We start from the raw sequence: 18655 nt of genomic DNA, 5'->3' as shown, positions 1-18655 counted from the left end.
GAAAGCCCGCGATCTGCCACTGCTGTACTACAGGACAAACGAGAACTGTATTTCCACCAGGAAGAATAGACCATGAAAAGCATTTGGATTGGCGCTTAAAATCTGTATTGAACATGCTTATGCACTGCTATCTAATGGTCCTGGAGTGTAACTATAGAGGCAGCTGCTGACACAGGTGTCTCCTTTTCATCCTTGCTTGCTACCTGTATAGGGTGGTATAGAGGATTGGCAATCTGTGTACTGCCACAGTGAGCCAATGATTTTATATCACTAGGTCTCAATGTGGAGGCAAAACGCTGGGACCACATGAATGGTGGCTGCTGTAGCCTGGGGGATCTGACATTCCTCAATTAATTGGCAGCTTCAGGCATAGCGATCAATCGATGGCTATTAGCAAGGATAGTGTCCCTAGCCCAGGGGTTGGCAACCTTTCAGAAGTGGTGTGCTGAGTCTTCATTTATTCACTCTAATTTAAGGTTTCGCGTGCCAGTCATACATTTTAATGTTTTTAGAAGGTCTCTTTCTATAAGTCTTATAATATATAACTAAACTATTGTTGTATGTAAAGTAAATAAGGTTTTAAAAATGTTTAAGAAGCTTCATTTAAAATGAAATTAAAATGCAGAGTCCCCCGGACCGGTAGCCAGGACCCAGGCAGTGTGAGTGCCACTGAAAATCAGCTTGCGTACCACCTTTGGCACGTGCGCCATAGGTTGCCTATCCCTGCCCTAGCCTCTGTTTGCCAGAAGCTGGGAATGGGCAACAGGGTGACACTTGATGATTATCTGTTCTATTAATTCCCTCAGGGGCACCTGGCATTGGCCACTGTCAGAAGACAGGATACTGGGCTAGATGGACCTTTGGTCTGACCCAGTATGGCCGTTCTTATGATCTGATTGTTCTGTAGCTTTGCCTCTAAAGACCCCAGAACATTTCCTATCCCTAAAGATATGTTTTCAGACATAAAGGCCAGCATTGGCTCTCATTGCTGGGAGTTCCAGCATAGCAATTTTGAACTTTCTGCAGAATTTCAACCAGCAAGAGATCTTCTTGAAAAGTGACCTTAGCCACAATAGTGAATAAGGGCATCATGAAATACACTGTGTCCATGGTGCCTGGATCTTCTTAAAGATGCCTCTAACACAGGCTCTATCAGCTCATGACTCTCTTTGTGCAACACATGCTGAGTGGGTGACAGCAAAATGAGATGTGTGGTCATTCTCTGTTCTTGCCTAAATAGCAACCCAGCTTTGTGGACACCCCACTATAGTATCTCACAGGCATCAGTCAGAGCTTGAAGTCACCTTCATCTTTGTGGGACTTGAACATTTTAACATTTCTTTCCAAATAAAATCAGACTTTTTAAAAACAGAGATAATCCTTTTGGAGTCCCAGCTGACAAGCCCAAGGTTGTGGTTGATGCACCTCTGAAAATCAGGTCACTTGATTTAAATTCCTAAATATGGACTTAGAAAACTAATTCGAGACACTCAAGTGTCAACATTTTAACCTTAAAACTTTGAAAATTTCAATGGTTTGCTGGCCCATTTATTTGAGCCTAATTAAGCCTAGTTATTTGAATACTGAAAGGAATACTAATAGGCACATTTGATTGTGTTTCTCTTGCAATCTGAAAGTGAAGGGAGATTCCTACCGTGCTCCTTGCTCTCAGTAAGTATGAGAATTGATCCTATCAAAACTTCTGCTTTTATAGATCTTTGTCGCTCTGAAGCCAAACACACTTTAAAATTCAGTGGCCATAGAAGTGGGATCTCTTCCACTTGGCTTCACTGAATCTTTGAGGTTGCTGTTTTTGCTGACGTACATATCTGTTTGTGTTTATATTGTGTGAGCTGTTCTGCACAGAAGCCTGTGGTCAGGTACATGCTGAAAGCTGGGCTGCCTTTCTCTGGACAGTAGTAGTCGATTTTTTCTCTCTCTTTCTTTGCTTTGTCTCCAGTGAGGAGTGACATTTCCGTGGTAGGAACGATCCACAGCGATGTTTGCCAATGTCTGTGTTCTGTGGGTTTCAGGCGTCGGAAGGCGTTCCAGTGAAGTACTTCGACAACTTGGACGAACTGATAGAGTTTTACAAGAAGGAGAACATGGGTCTGGTATGGCACCTGAGATATCCTGTCCAACGGGAAGAGGAGGAGGCAGCTGATGAACCAGAGGAGGATGCGGGTAAGAAATCCAGGGGAAAGGTGGATGGTTTGGACCCTGGAGTGAAACAGACTTGATGTGTGCTGGAGATGATGGGAGTGTTGGCAGGTGTTTTCTTGGAGTTTCTCAGCTTGATTCTCAGCAGTGCTATGTGCCTGCGACTCCTATTGACTGCATTAGGAGGTATGAGTGCTCAGGGCCTCTGACAATCAGGCCCCTTTGGGTATGTCTATTCAGCAGCAGTTCTCAGACTGTGATTCGGGACCCCAAAGTGAGTCACGACCCTGTTTTAATGTGGTCACCAGGGCTGGCTTAGACTTGCTGGGGCCCAGAACCAAAGCCAAGGGGTGTCAGCCCTGGGCAGCAGAGCTGAGGTTACAGCCCGCCAGCCCTGGATTGAAGCCCTTGGCATTTGGCTTTGGCCCCCCATGCCCGGGGTGGTGTGGCTTGTCCTTTGCCCCCCCCCCCCCGCCCCCAGATAGCAGGGCTCAAAGGGGTTCAGGCTTCAGTCCCCACTCCTGGGGTCATGTCATAATTTTTGTTGTCAGAAGGGAGTCGCAGTGCAATGAAGTTTGAGAACCGCTGCTATACAGCAATGTAAGCCTGGGCTCGAGCCTGGGCTCAAGCCTAACCCCTCTTGCATCCACACACCGGTTGTGTTAACCTAGGGCTTGAACCTAGGGGCTCAGGGCCCTGCAGGGTTGGAGGGTCCAAGTCTGTGTTAAGCTGAGACCTAGGGTCTGAGCCCTATTGCTTTCCTGTATGCGTGGCCCCAGCATAACCTGGGTCCTGGATGTCCTCCGGAGGTATCCCTTAGTCCTCTCTATGCCAACAATCTGTGATGCAGTCTATTGCACTCTATTGCAAATGGAAGCCACTCGTCCCTTTGCAAATGGCAGCACCTCAGGTCAGCGTTAAGCCATTATCTGGTGAACACCAGTCTGTAAGGACACTATCGGAGAGCCTGCAGGGTTTGCAAGGGAGAATGATCAAAAGAAGCTTTTTGCAAAGAAAGCTGCTTCCTGGACACAGGAGCACAGCCAGATTTTGGTGCACGCTGCCCTTATGGGCACCTGAGTCCCATCTATAGCACTGTCACAATTAGGAAGCAGGCAATAGAGTTTTCCCATAGTGCACCACACTTGTAGGGCTAGAGTGTCGACACTTGGGGTGGGGTGCAGGGTGCACTTGGCACTCTGAGAGAGGGTTACTGTGACTCAGGTCTGTGCTCTGCAATGTGGATGCCAGAGCCGTAGGTTCGAGCAGGGGTCAGAATATCCTTAACCCAAGATTAAAATGCAGTGTAGATGCTCAAGCCCAGGGTTCCCTGACACACACAGCCAACTTGAATCTACTAACCCTAGGCTGCCATTGCTGTGCAGACATAACCTTTATACCTCTGTGCTATGGAGAATATTTCTAACAATTATGAGCTTGTCCAGGGGTGCTTCGATACTACAGTGATGGTTCCTTTACTACTACCTCGTAGACAGTTGGGTGAGAAGGTCCTGGCTGGACCTGGTACTCGCCTCCTGATTCGGGATTTCCATCACCAGGCCCACAGTGTCAGTAGTGGATTTTCTGACGTAACGTGGTTCAAGGGACCTGCTGTCGGATTTCCTTCTGACTGAGGATGGGGAAACAGGTAGCGCGAGGATGGCTGACCTCCGTTTGTCAGGTTTAAGAAAGAAAGGAAATCATGGACTCCACCTATGTATATACTACAACGCTGCAATGTTACAAGCTACAGCAGTGCAGGACATCCTTGCTAGCTGCCTTGTTTTGCATGTACACGTTGCACTGTCTCCATATACAAGACCCCCTGCAAGCATTGTAGGGCTGTGGATTGTTGCACCTATCCCATGGTGCCGCATACAGTTCCCTGGAGCTGGGGGAAGAAGGTCTATGGTATAGAATATCTGTGGCACTTATTCGTATTTTTAGTTTGTTCTGTCAGCTGCTGCAAATGGTTCTGTCCCGCACTAAGAGCAGAATCAAGCAGTGGGTTATATTGGCTGCCCCCACCTTCTACACGCTCCCCGGGAATGAGCCACATTCTGTGCAGAGGCACATTAGCTGCCCTTTCTGCTGTGTCTGGAAGATTCATGTTCCATACCACTAGGACAGGATCATGGCATCGCAGGCCAGTTTGAGCCTGCATCTTTGATGTTTGCCATCACGGGTCAGTCCCACGGGAGGACTTTGGTTTTGGCTGAGTGCTCTACGTGAAGAGCAGTCCTGGAGGAGAGGAGAGAGATTACTGCACTGCTTCATGGGGTTCTCCCCTCCAAAAGAGATGTGAAAGTGAGGACCCTAGTAGCTGTCTGTGGAGTTAAGGGTTCTATACAGTGCTGATCAGAAACATTTTGACTAGCCATTATTTTTATTAGAATGTGCTGATTCTTCAAAATCTAGACATTCCATGGGTCTATGTTATTTTGATTAAATACCACCAGAAACCAGACAAGGTTCCAATGGAAAACCTGCCGGTTTTCTTGCTAGCCTTCCCACACAGCTCCTGAGCAGCCAGGGCACCTAGACTCCATAGCAGGGACTCAAACCCAGGGTGCCTGAGACCCAGGCTAGTGCTGTAACCACTGGACCATCCTTTCTCTCCTCTTTTGTCTGTCTAGAAATGCTGAGCATGACCATGAACCTGATTATCTTCAGGATAAAACCTCTTTGACATAGCCTTCCCATTGTGCTCACGCGCACGCACACACACACACACACAATCTCACTGATCTCGTGGGGGCTGGAAAATATTGACAGTGAAATTTCAATGAGAAAGTGACCCCACTTTTTGCAAAACTATTAGTTATTTTCTCATTTTCTGGCCAGCTCTCAGAATGGGGGAGAGAAGTGCAGGAAGAAGAATAAACAGAAGGGCAGGAAGTTGAAAAAAAGTTCTTGTTGCCACTCTACTTGCCTCTGGCTAGAGCAGTGGTTCTCAAACTTTTGTACTGATGACCCCTTTCACATAGCAAGCCTCTGAGTGCGACCCCTCCTCCCCTTATAAATTAAAAACACTTTAAAATATATTTAGCACCATTATAAATGTTGGAGGCAAAGCGGGGTTTGGGGTGGAGGCTGCAGCTCGCAACCCCCCATGTAATAACCTTGCGACCCCCTGAGGGGACCCGACCCCCAGTTTGAGAACCCCTGGGCTAGAGGAAGAGAAGTGAAAATGTGATCTTTTCGTAAGGCCAGTCACACCCACAATTCAGTTTTATAAGGTGCTTAGGTACGATCATTCTAGAGCCATATGAAAGCCTAGAGGATGTCTTTGTCATATACGTTTCATTGTTAAGTCTTCTATCCCTGTGGTATCTAAGCATGGAGGTATTGATCTAATTGCAGCACCAATCAGTCATGCTGTTGCTCATTATTTCTTTCTCTCTTTGAGTCACAATGTGCACAGGAGCTATGGACCATTCTTTTCATGAAAATAAGCATCACTCTCTTATTTTTAAGTACAACCAAGTACTATGTGCATTACAAAGTGATGGGCGATTGTTAACAAGGGTGAATATCATTGGGTTAAGTGCAGCTATAGCCACTTCCCACCAAAGAGACAGAGTGCTGTCGAATTGAATGGCACGGCTTTGGGGGGGGGCCTAAGCTGGAGAGTGGAAGGAGTTTTCAGCTGCGATGAATGCACTGAATGCCCCTGTGACAAGGGAGGCTACTCAGGTCACCATACTGCATTAAATGGAAGAGGTTTATTTACATTTAGCATTCGTTATTATTTCCTTTCTCTGGACATATTTACTAATTTTAGCTGCCCGTTCTCAACCTCTTGGTACTCTCCCCAAACTGCTTCTCCTTGCACTGTGCCTGCCATGGAGATGTAGGAACTCAAATACTGGAGTTCTGTGCCTGGAGAAGCTGCTAATCATGTCAGCGCCCAGCCCTTTTTTTTGTTATGAACAAATGAGGAATAGGATGGAGATTGCTAAACTCACTTAACCTGAACTAAGTTCAGTTACTGTGGACTGAAGTTAAATCTGTGAGTCTGTCTGTATTTGGCGGAGATGTAGCCCCTTATACATCTCCCTCTCCCATGTAGGTCCTGGGCACTGTCCCACTCCACTGACGACCCACTATAATAATAATGATACCTAGCCATGATATAGCACATGCACATTTTCAAAACACTGCACAAATGTTAATCAATCTTCACAATGATTGGGAAATTTAAGTTAAGTGACTTGACCAAGTCTATTCAATAAGCCAGTGCCAGAGCCCAGGATCATTGCTAATGCATTCTGGGTTCACAGCCCTCAACTCAGCCTACTACACCACACCATTGAGTTCAGTGGGAACAGAATTGGGCCCTTATCAATATCAAGGTCTGATCTGATGAAGTTTAGATCTTTTCAGTTCAGCGATTGCAGGCCAGTTAATCTGGATGGATTTTGCACTGACTGCCACTGTGATGCAGATGATATTGTGGGTCAGAATGGGAGGCAAGTGGTCTAGGTGTGTTGCCAAAATTACTTTGTTTCCCTTCCTTCATGTCAGACCCTGTACCAACCCCACCCATATTACCCCCACGACCCTACCTGGTGGCACTCCCAGCAAGCGAGATGAAAGAAGCGTCTCCTCTGAATGAAAATTCCAAGGTAGCAGAAGTCAGCAAACTGTCCCTTTCTGAGACGCTACTTCAGCGGCTGCAGTCCCAGGACACCAGCAGGTGAGCTCTGGTCATTCGCTGCCCCCAGAAACGTAGATAGATGGGCAATAACCAGGACAATAGAATCAGCATTGAAGCCCTCTCGGGAGTTGGTAAGGCGCTGCGTTTGGGAAAGATGTCACTGATATTACAGCTATGTCAGTGCACTCTATTGTGGGAGAGGGGCTGTGGGGCCTGCGTCTAATCTCACACTCATTTTACCCCAGTGTAACTCCATGGGCTTCAGAGGAGTTACTCCTGATTTACACAATTAAAGGGAAGTCAGAATCAAGTCCATTCTCTCTTAGACATTAAAATAATACAGTGGCTACTCCTTAAGGTAGCGCTCATGCTCTGGCATGGAAGAAATGTTCTCTTGAAGTATAAAACAATGTACTGACCTCCCCCATGGAGATGTTTCCTCATGTACGGTAAGATAATATTGGAGAGAGACTAGAATTGAAATCATGTGCCTAAACCATAGATATCGTGGGCTAGATCCTTAACATGTGCAAATTGGAAAGTCATCATTGGTTTCAATGGAGTTACGCTGATTTATGCCAGCTGAGGGTCTGGCCCCGTCTAAGTATATGGCTGTCTAAATACATCACGCACGTGGTAGCCTGTTGAATCTGGATACCCATTCAAGCATTGGAGGAAACTGGTGACATCTAGGGTGACCAGATCCTCAGAGTTAAAAATCAGGACATGTGTCTATGGGCCAGGGCTGGGGGAGCAAGTTACAGCAAAGGGAAGCTAGTTTGGTGTTCTGTCAGGGAGGTAGGACAGGGGGCTGGATGGCTGACTGGCAGGCTGGGTAGGTGGCAGGCTGGGAGATATCTATTTTGATTGGCTGCCTTCGCTGTTCCATCTGCCTCCTTGGAAAAGAGCAGCCAGTCAGAACTTTCTGCACTTGCTGAGGGATGAAACAGCCAGTAAACTTCGACTGCTTCATCCCTCAGCACGGGTAGAGGTGCCAATCCCCACTCATCAAGGACCCAGCTGAAGCTTCCAGTCCAGCCTCTGCTTTCAGCTTCTAATCAGGCTTTGTCTGAGGCAGAAGCTTTGAAAAAGGAGTCAGCCATGGAGACATGAACAAAGGTCCTGGCTCCCCCAACACTCCCAGGCTGTCAGCCGCCAGCCTCTCCACCACACCCAAACCTTACTAATCACCCCCCACCATGGCTACCTCTCAGTCATGACTGCAACTGCTTATCTCCCACACCAGGGCAGCATTCATCCTATTGCAGTGGGGAATCCCCAGGCAAAGTCTAAGAATTCCATTCCCCCCCCCCACTTAGAAGGGAATATTGACATTGAAGAACAAGGCAAGCCACACAGGAGTATGTCTTAGCTGTGGAGCTTTCTGCTTCAGTCAGAACTCAGCTGCCTGATGGTTGGGGACGGTAGCGGGGAAGCTGGTTTCCTTACCTGCGTCAGTCTTTTTCACAGCGTTTCTGAGGAACACCTCAAGTTAATCCAGGATTATCTGCGAGTTCACATCACCAGCGACTTTGAGATGGTGCAGATGGGCTCCAGCAGTCTCCCACAGCTGAAGAAACTGCTCACAGTGCTCTGCAAAGGGCTCTTCAGGTAACGAGCCTAATTTTCAGAGAAGCCAATATAATGTCACAACACTGCCAAAGGCAGGTGCTATTTGAATTGTGAACCCATATTTCCAGCACAGCAAAACTGCTTATCCTTAAAAACGGGTAGTAAGACAACGGTCTCATGGCCTATGGGGTTAAAGGCCAGATGCTCATGCTCCAGTGAGGGTCAGATGATTTACGCCGCCTGAGATTCTGGCCCTGGGACATTAAATCTGCCTGAAAGACACAGCTGTAGCAGGTAAGATTTTGCTGGTGGTGGTTTCAGTTAACAGAGTATTATTTATTTTATATTTTGTTTAGAAAGAAACAAAGCCAAAATGCATTAAAGGATTAGCTGAATAGCTTAGGAACAGATATAAATGGCACCTCCAGAATCATCAAGTAAAAGTCATATATAAAACCCCCCACATATTGCTGCATGACTATTCTCTCCAAACCCCGACTCTCCTCTCAGTTACAGCAGGGAGAACCTGGGGTGATTTTACTGAAATCAGTTAACATAGTCCAGGTGGAGTGAGCAGAGAAACAGGCCCCTACTCTAGCATGGTTTCCATTACAAGTACCCCTTCCCTATCCAGAGCCCATACCCAGCAAAAGCCCAAGTACCGGTCGGGATCTGATTGCTCCTCGAGCTTCCTCCCTACTCTGAAACAAACAAGGGGCTCAGCCCTCAGATCCCAGGGAGAGCATCTGGATGCCTGACCATCAACAGAGAGGTCCTGTACCTCCACGCTGGCTCAGGGGCCCACAGCACCCTTTTCCACACCAGCTCCTTGGCAGCTAGGCTCCCGTGGAGCAGTGCAGGCAGGGGTACTGCCCCTCCAGCACCTGGAACTCACCCCCACAAATTAGAAGAAAGGTCGAAAACATGGGCAGATGCGCCCAAGAACTAATATCGATTCACTGAGCACTAACTTGCGAATGGAATTCCCACAGAGCTGCGGGGAGGAGGATGGGCCAGATCCTCAGCTGGTGTAAATTGGTGTGGCTCAGTTGAAGTGACTGGAGTTATCAAGTTACACCATTTGAGGATTGGCTCATTGTGCATTCCCCTGCTCCGTAGGCCTGAATCCAGCCCTCCCCAGGGTCCCCAGGGAGGTCGGGGAGTGGGAGGTATGATGCTGCAGAACCAGCACTTCCCTTTCTGTGCCCCTCAGCTGGGTTTCAGTTCTCTACAGCCATGGAGGGGAAGGTCCCATGTGCTCAGTTATTAGCAAACCCTGAATAATGGGATCCCACAGTCAGCAAAATCAGGACTGAATCTTTTCCATTGCTAAACTGTCTCAGATAGGGCTATACTGTTATTCCAATGAAGGCCAGGCTGTTTTTTCCCAGAAGGGAGCTCTAACGCATCGCTACTTTGTGCTATCTATGCTTTTGTACCCCTCATCGCCCTTCAAGGGGATAAGAAAGTCTTAAAAAAGAAAACCTACTGATATCAAATGTTCTCAAGCATCAAAGCTGCTCTTTCAATTGTCAGCATCCCTTTAACATTTGTAGTGAGAGGGCACAGAAAATCTAGTGCCCACTTCAAACATTACCAGGCCAAATTCTCTACCGGTGAAAGTCCATTGACATCAGTGGAGTTGCACCAACAGACAATTAGCCCCAGCTTCCACCCCTTGTTTAGCGGCATATATTTATGGATTAATCTGTTGTTATCCTGGGAACTAATGACATCTTAATATAATTAGTCTAACAGGGCAGATTTTCAAAGACCTGTGTGATAGGTGAGGTGCAGCAAATGCAATTCTTTTCATGGGCAATCACCCACAGCATGGAGATGGCTAATTATATGTATAATTGACCAATTTGCATATGCAATTTCCCACATGGAAATGCAGGATTCTTTCTCATGAAGGGGACTTGATCTAAAATCCAATGAAGTCAGTGGAAAAACTCCCACTGATTTCAATGGGCTTTGGATCAAGTTCTGGTCACGTACTCAGTTTGCATTGCTCAAGTAGTAAGAGACTTTCAAAATCAGCCCATTGAGCTGACTGGCTGTTTGAAAATGGAATGGATTTGATATATCCCATCCAATTCCTTCTCCCCCCTGCAATTTCCTGCCAAAATCTGTACCAATAATCTCGGTATCATTTCATTTTGGTGGATTTGCCTTCTCAATTTTCCTGTGAATTCCTAATAACTTTAGGCCGTTTCTCCTTCTTTGACTTCCATATCAATCAGCTTTCTCTAATAAACCTCTCTCCTGCAGATCAGATTTTCTCAGGAGTGTGTGCATTCCAGCCATAGAACCCAGCATTCTCCCGTAATTTACTAATTTTCAAATATCTGGGCACTTAATTGCTTTATGTAGCTCCCTTAATCTCTGCGATAGCTTGCAGCCTCTCTAGCTGAATCCCCCTATCAAGATGCTGAAATTTAATTTGTTCTGTGACATTACCTAATTTTAGGTTTCATTCACCTCAGCTTCTTTCCCAGCTGCATTGAGGGATTCAGCCTGAAATTTGCAGCTAGTTCTCAGGCTGTTTCTCAGACATCTGTGTTTTCTTTTTCTTAACTGGATTCAGTACCTTTTATTATTTTCACAAAGCCTTGGGGAGGGGAAAAATTGCAAATCGCAGACTCAATTGGCACTAATGCCCTATCTTTAATTGTATAATGTCTCTCTCTTGCCCCCTCTAATCTCACATAGTTTAGGGACGGGTGAGATATCATCTTTTACTGGACCAGCTTCTCTTGGTGAAAGAGACAAGCTTCTGAGCTGACACAGAGCTCTTCTTCGGGTGACCTGAAGACTTTAAGGAGAGCTCTGTGTCAGCTCAAAAGCTTGTCTCTTTCAGAAGTTGGTCCAGTAAAAGATATCACATCACCCACCTTGTCTCTCTAATATCCTGAGACCAACATGGCTACATCAACATTGCATATAGTCCAGGGATAGCCGTTGTCAGACCCAGGTGACACCGCATTCAGTGTAAAGGCTGAGATCACCCACGAGTTACCCATCAAGAAATGCAGGGCCAGCATCTGAGCTGTGGCTAAGGAGCACTCCACATAGCTGAGCGGGAGCACGGAAGGGCTGTAGAGTACCTTTTACGCCCCTGACTCCCCTGCTCCTTAGCCAGCTCCGCAAAGGGCCAACTCCTAGCATGAATTAGAGCAGTCTGAAGGTTGTTTTCAACTGCAACAGCTACTACTGGTCTCCAGAGTCACCAGGCTGTAAGGATACCCAGGCCAAGTACTCTGCCTCAGGAGCGGAGGTGTAGGGAGGGGCAGGGAGGCTGCAAGAACAGTGGCTGAACCTCTCCCAGAGATTCCCATAGTCAGGGGGAATCCTCGGTGGGCTGAGAAAAGCTTTAGGGGGAACTTTAGGGGAACTTTGTGCCAGCACAGCCACGGATCTTCCTGCAGATGTATGAGGAGATATTCCTCATTCAGAATTCCTTAAAGGGTTTGGGTGGACATATTTCACAGTGCGAGTTATTTGTGAGCTGTTCAGCTTGACTGTTGTTTCAGGCAATCACTTCATCATCCCTACATGATCGGTCACCTAAATTACATGGTGTTATTTCTGCTCTCTGATTGCATGACTCCCACAAGGAGCTTTTAAGATGGCTGCTCAAACACTTCTGGCGCCAATACTTATGCAAATACAGATGGACAGAAGTGTTTGTGACACTTCCTGTGAAGATTCTCATGAATAAAATTTTACTCACACAGCAGTTCAAAGGAAGAAAACCAAAGAGGTGTGAATGTAATTAAAACCACTTTGTGGTTTGGTTGAGCACAAATGCCAGTAAATACCCTTCTGCATTCTTCCTCAAGTCTGAACTGTGCGTTACATTAAGCTGCACTTCATGGTAAAGGGCCTCAGAGAGGGCCATTCTCACGTAAGAAACGGCCAAGCAGCGGGTTTTTCTGTGGTTGCCGTTGTTCAGAAATGTACGGTCTGTGCTGCACATCGCTTCAAAGTAGATATATTCTAATTGTTTCCTAGTGGTTTGTCTAGTAGAATTTCTCCCAGTGCTTCTAATACCACCTCTTTTCTGACAGGGCCTGAACTAAAGTCCGCTGATGTTAATGGGAGTCTTAGGGAGGATAGGATAACTTAAAAGGTTCAAAGCAGAACAGTTTTGTGACACAGAACTGAGAGCCTAGGAGGGCTGGGCTCCCAGTTCCACCACAGACTTCCTGGATGACCTTGGCAAGTCACTTAGGCTGAAATTTCAAATGTAGGTGCCTAGCTTAGGCCATTGAATACACATTTAGGCACCTAAATAAGTAGCTTGATTTTCAGAGACCACATGCTCACTGTAGCACCTTTTCCAGAGAACTAGATGGAGAAACTGGTGCATTCGTACCTATAACAGTGAGGGGACTTGTTAGTGCTGGCTACTAATTAGGCACAATGCCGCATTGTTCTCCATGTTCATCTTGGCCTGCAGGACCGTCACCTAGCTGCTCTGCCAGTACTAAGTCTGGTCATTAGCAGACAGTGACATTTGTGCCAAGTTCGCACAAAGATTTTGTGGACAAGCATCCTCTGGGCTCACTAAATTCATTTCATTTGTAACCTACCCTTGATTTGAATTTAGGAAATTAAAGCCTGGTTCATTTTACATCCACAGTTCCACTCGTCCCCTTATTGCATTTGTTGAAAAATATATCTGTGTATTTCCTCCTTCACTGGTGGTACTGTGCTGCCCCAGCTTCTGGAGCTGTAAGGAGTTCTGTTCAAATGAGCTGTTGCTGGTGCATTAGCTGACATCCTAACCCTGCTGCGCTGTCCTGATCTTTCAGGGTTGGCACTGACCTCACTGGGTATGTCTAGACTGCAATCAGAGGTGTGACTGCAGCTCAGGCTTGCATACCCACACTAGCTTTAATCTAGCTGGCATGTCTATGAATAGCAGCATAGGTGGGGTGGCAAGGGCTTCAGCGTGAGCTGTAGGAGTTTGCTGGGCAGCTTGGGGATATACTCAGGTTGAAGCCAGGCCACTACATCTTCACTGCTATTCTTAGCTGCGCTAGCTAGAATAAAGCTCGCGTGGTTCTGTCTACCCATGCTGCATTCACCCCCCTAATGCAGTGTAGACACCCACAATCACTCCATACTGACTATGCATCATTAACTGGTTTTGTGCTTTATCCTTCTTTCGTTGTCCCATGTGACCTTGCCCCAGATTCCCCACACAAACCCTGCAGTGACCTTTGACATGTCTTTGTATTCTCAGTGAAGCATCTCGGACTCTCCCTTCCCTGGAGTCCATCCAGAAGGTGTTTGACCAGCAGCTGCCCCCTGGTATCCATCAGCGTTCTCAAGTAAGTTCTACTGGAAGAAGTGGGGAAAGGCGGCCAAGGAGGAGTGATAGTGTCTGTCAGGCACAGACGGGGGAGGGAGGCCTTTCTGAGCTTGGGACACAACAATGACCATGAATTTAGATGATGGGTTAACACTTTTGTTCTCTTTAGCTTGTTTCTGGCTGCAGTGCACTGGGCACACAGTGAGTTATTTAACCACTGATTCAGCTAGCTCATAGTCTTCTCTACTCTCTCCCATCCCCCTGTCCCAAAGAGAGAGTGCAGCAAAGTGTCTCAGTCATTCCTACTTCCAACCTCCATCAGCCTGTGACCCAGAATTGCAAATTTGTCCTTCCATCAGCTTAACTCCTCTGGATGGTCAGTGTCTTTTTGTGACAAACGCTTCCCTCCTTCCACCAAGCCACCTCGATCCTGTGTCCAACCTCTTCTGTCCTGCGGCCCAGAAAACCAGAAGTCCAATCTGCATGTTCAACCCATGGCCCAGTAATACAAATCTGTCTTTCTGTCATCAACCATCCAACTCTTCTGCGCGTCCAGCCTCCTCTGACCTATGTACTGGGTTGGCAAGGTTGTCTTCCCACCAGCCCAACTTTCCTGCACGTTAGGTCACATTCTGTGCCACTGTGCTTCACGTTACAGATTAAACTTAGATGACGTAAAACACACTGCAGCTAACAGCTGTTTCTGGAAGGTGGTGTGAACTCTGAGCTTCTTTGGGTCTGGTACTCATGGTTCTCTCTCTCTCTCTCTTTTTTCTTCTTCTTTTTTTAATGCTATTGTTACCAGTTGCTTGGGGAAGCCAGTCCAGTCAATGTTGTGTTGAAGCTCAATCAACTGATCTCTTTGCTGTCCTCGGCTGAAGAAAAGGTAGAGATGTATAACTATCTTGTGTTCCCATGCTTCTGGCTTTATTTATGCTTCTTTCATCATCAGTGAAATCCACCTCTGTAATGAGAATTCTCCTGCGATGCCTTTATTACTCCCTTTTCTGATCCCCCTCAAGTGAAGTGTAGAGTCACCAAATAAATACCCATATGCATGAATTTTTACAGGTGAAAACACTGTTGATTGAAGGACCTGATTCAACACATCGGCGTTCTCTCATCCCTCCTGTAACCTTTGAGGTAAATAGACTTTGTCAGCAATGCTTATCATACTACAGAAGAACACAAGACATGTAGGAATGTCTCGGTGTCTTAAGTTTCTGGATACTATGCTCTGCTACAGTAGAGATAATACAGTTATATCTCAGTGCCTGGGGTCCCTTGGTGCTCTATGGTACTATAGTAGGGGCCATGTCTTAAAGCTCTCTGTTTGGAGTGATGTAAGTGGGTCAGGTCATACAGATGTTTCTCTGTGCATTGATTTAGGTATTGCTTTTCCTAGTACAATTGACTGAGGTTTAGAAAAATGGCTTATGAGAAATCTCTCCCTTTTCCAATAGGTGAAAGCAGATTCTCTAGGAATTTCCCAGAAAATACACCTCAAAGTTGATGTGGAGCTGGGGAAATTGATTATTAAGAAAGCCAAGGATGGTCCTGAAGACAAGTTCTATAACCATAAGAAAAGTAAGTTACCCTGAGTCACAAATAAGGGGTTAGTCCTCTAGATCCCAATGGGAATTTTGTCATTGACTTCAGTGGGAGCAAGGTTTGGTCCAATGTGTATATTAGTCTGTTACGCTGAGAGTTTGGTTCTACTGCAAGGCACCAGTAAACCTAGATTGCTTGTCTCCAAGGCAGTTTTCAGTGAATGGGAAGTCAATGCTGTGGTAAATGGCTCTTTCTGAGAGTTAGTTTACAGTCCCATCGCTTTCAGTTAAGTTAAGACAATGGCAGCATGTCTGCAAGGAAAACAGCGTCCCTTGATCAAAGGTATTTCCAATTTCTGCCTAGTATAGATCAAGGAGATAGGCCGCAAAGCTATAAACATCTCAGAGATGTTAGGCCAAAACTGGTGTGAGTCCATCTCTTTCCTAGGTATGCTGAACCCACAAAAGAGTCTGTTTGGAAAAGTAACGTCTTGAGAAGGCATTCGTGTCCTTGCTCTCAAGATCAGTGCTCAGCCAGTGGCTGTTTGTACTGCTGTCAGGTTTGTTACTTGGGCTTGGTCTGCACAATTTAGGTCAACATTGCTATGGCGTTCAGGGTGTGAAAAATCCATACCCCAGAGTGCTGTAGCTAGACCCACCTCATCCCTGGTGTAGATGCTGCTAGGTTGGCAGACGAATGCTTCCGTTGACCTAGCTGCTGTTGCTCGGGTAGGTAGAGTTCCTACAGTGACAGAAAAACTTCTTTGGTCGCTGTAACCTACACAATGCCATAACTATGCTGCTGTAGCACCTGCAGTGTAGCCATGGTGTTAGTGTCATTAGGGGAGAGCAGTGGTAGTTGTTTGTTTGCTGTGAAAGCCCATTTAAAACAGTTCTCTTTATCCCTGCTTAGGTCCCTGCTAAAACAATTGGTGAAAGCTTTTTATTAGGGAAAAGTTATTTTTCCAATTCCCCTCTGGCCTCTAACTCCAAACACTGCAGAGATTAGCAGAGGCAGAACTATCAACTCAGGCTCCATCCTCTCTAGGAAAACGACTCATTACTGACCATAGTTTTGAGCTACACCTCCACAGCTGATTTTCTCCAGCTGGAGTTCAGAATTGCTTAGCTGCTGATGTACATGGGACCGAACCATCTTCATCATCAGATCAGCTTTCACCTTCCCTTCCACAGACGCTCACAGGAAGGAGTATAAATTGTCTGCTTGGGATGCAGAAAGGGCACGAGGTTGGGTTGAACACCAGGCAGAAGGAGCTATTTGTGACTCTTGATTTCAGGGTATAAATGTAACCCCTGGAGGAAAGTCCCTTGCTGACTGCACCTGCATGTTATTTCTGCTGAGCCATTCCAACAGCTGTGTGAGAGCACTACACTGACCAGCTGAACAGAACTAATCAAAACGCTGAGAAATGACCAGACTTAAAGGACCAGATTGTCTCTGGTACTGCTGCACAAGAGGAGCTCTCCTCCTTCCCCCATGTGTCCCATAGAGGCCTAGCAACAATTGCAGTCCCTGCACATCAGGAACAGTTATTAGAGCTGAAGTACTGTTGGTGGGTCTCAGTGCTGAAGCCACTGAAACCATCTTTGCCATATTTTTGGTTCCAGGCTCTGTATAAACCCTTTTTCAGAGGCAGAATTGACCAGGGCCGCCCAGAGGGGGGGCAAGTGGGGCAATTTGCCCCAAGCCCTGCAGGGGCCCTGTGAGCCCTGGCCGAGAATCCCTTTCCTGGCTAGAGGTGCCTTTTTAATTTTTACTTACCCAGTGGCGGTCCGGGTCTTCGGCGGCATTTCGGCAGCGGGGGGCCCTTCAGTGCTGCCGAAGACACGGAGCAACTGAAGGACCCGCCGCTGCAGACTCAGAGCACTGCCCAGTGAGTATGTCCACTCCCCCGCTTTGCCCCAGGCCCCCTGAATCCTCTGGGCGGCGCTGGAATTGACAGGAATGTGTGCTCAGCGGGGGTCTCCCAATGCAGGGCAAAGAGAGCCTCAGATTTCTGAATGAGTAATCTCTGGGAGCATGCTGCTTCCTGCGGCCAGTTCTAGTGAGCAGAGGAGGATTTCTCTGGGACTCTGGTTTCTGCAGATACAGTTTCTGGGACTCTGGTTTCTGCAGTTGACCACCAGCCTCTGCTTAGTTCTGCAGCTCATCAAGTCCCAGAAGTTCCCTAACAAACTGGTGATCGTATTGGAGACTGAAAGAGAGAAAACGCAGCGGAAAGAATATGTTTTCGCTGACTCTAAGGTACACGACAATGTCTTTCCTCACTTTATCCCAGGAGCACCGGGATGGGCCTGAGGGCAATGATCCTTGGCACAGGACTAACCAGGGCATTTATAGGATTTTAATCTGCTCTGCATAAGTGAGATTGATCATATAATGTGGGAGCATCCAGCAAATGCAGGAGAGAATGGAGGACATGTGCAGCAACAGTGCAATAATAACCCCTGCTATACCAATGAAGGTCTGGGAAAGGGAAGGAGGCAGATTAGGGCTGCGCCATTCATTGGATGCTCAGTGGCTGGCAAAAGGCAGGAGTCAGTCATGGAGAATTACACCAGAATCATTCACCAGCCTTGAATCCCGCTTGTCTAGACTAGGATATCAGAGTGTGATGTAACACATGCTAGCTTCCGTGTTTGGAAACTCCAGTGTAGACAAGGCACACTGCCTTTACCATGTGCTAGGCTTTAACCTGACCAGTTTAACACATGTCAGAGTAGTACATTGCCTTGTCTACACTAGGCTTTTAGAACACGCTAGTTAATACATACTAACAACACACCTTTTCTTCTAAGAAGGTACCATAAACAAAGCAACCTCCCTGCAGACTAGTAGAGATAAGGCTGATCTTTCCTTTAGATATTCTGGGCACTTCCCTAGTCAATTAGTTCTTCTTTCAGAAGAAGCTGAGATTCTGGTTACTGAGACAGCCCGCTCATTAGTTGTCTTTCTGTTCCTCTGGGTGTAGAAAAGAGAAGGGTTCTGCCAGCTTCTGCAGCAGATGAAGAATAAACACTCTGAGCAACCAGAGCCTGACATGATCACCATCTTCATTGGGACCTGGAACATGGGTATGTGCTGCCTTCTCATCTAGTCCTTCGTACGTTCCTCCAGACACTTATTTCGAGCTTGACATTGGCCTGCTTCCACATGGGGACTGATGGACTCTGCATTTCCTATTCACTCAGTAAGGGACTCGCTCACAGGGACTGTGTTCCACTGGGACAGGAGAGGAATTGAGTCTTTAGGTTTTTGCATGCACCGTGGCCCCTTTGCATTGCTCCAGCATAAAAGGGCCATAATGCCAATGTGACCATGGTCGGGGGAAAAGGAGGGTGTCCAGTCACTGCACTCCAGCTATTTCT

At 46.8% G+C, this 18655-nt stretch overlaps 1 protein-coding gene across 5 annotated transcripts in view; it reads left to right on the top strand.

Moving 5' to 3' along the window:
* INPP5D (inositol polyphosphate-5-phosphatase D) overlaps positions 1-18655 on the top strand; it is a 78294-nt gene that overhangs the window by 38253 nt on the left and 21386 nt on the right. For all 5 annotated transcript variants that reach the window (XM_065556141.1, XM_008174953.4, XM_065556142.1 and 2 more), the window contains exons 3-11: positions 2034-2184; positions 6688-6859; positions 8291-8431; positions 13647-13734; positions 14521-14601; positions 14787-14858; positions 15179-15302; positions 17425-17531; positions 18259-18361. In XM_065556141.1, the coding sequence (XP_065412213.1) occupies positions 2034-2184; positions 6688-6859; positions 8291-8431; positions 13647-13734; positions 14521-14601; positions 14787-14858; positions 15179-15302; positions 17425-17531; positions 18259-18361 (1039 nt within the window). The remainder of the gene's footprint in view (positions 1-2033; positions 2185-6687; positions 6860-8290; positions 8432-13646; positions 13735-14520; positions 14602-14786; positions 14859-15178; positions 15303-17424; positions 17532-18258; positions 18362-18655) is intronic.

Source organism: Chrysemys picta, chromosome 9, assembly GCF_011386835.1.
Source record: "Chrysemys picta bellii isolate R12L10 chromosome 9, ASM1138683v2, whole genome shotgun sequence".
NCBI lineage: Eukaryota > Metazoa > Chordata > Testudines > Emydidae > Chrysemys > Chrysemys picta.
The sequence above is the reverse complement of the archived record's forward strand: the minus strand, read 5'-3'. Positions and strand labels throughout refer to the sequence as shown.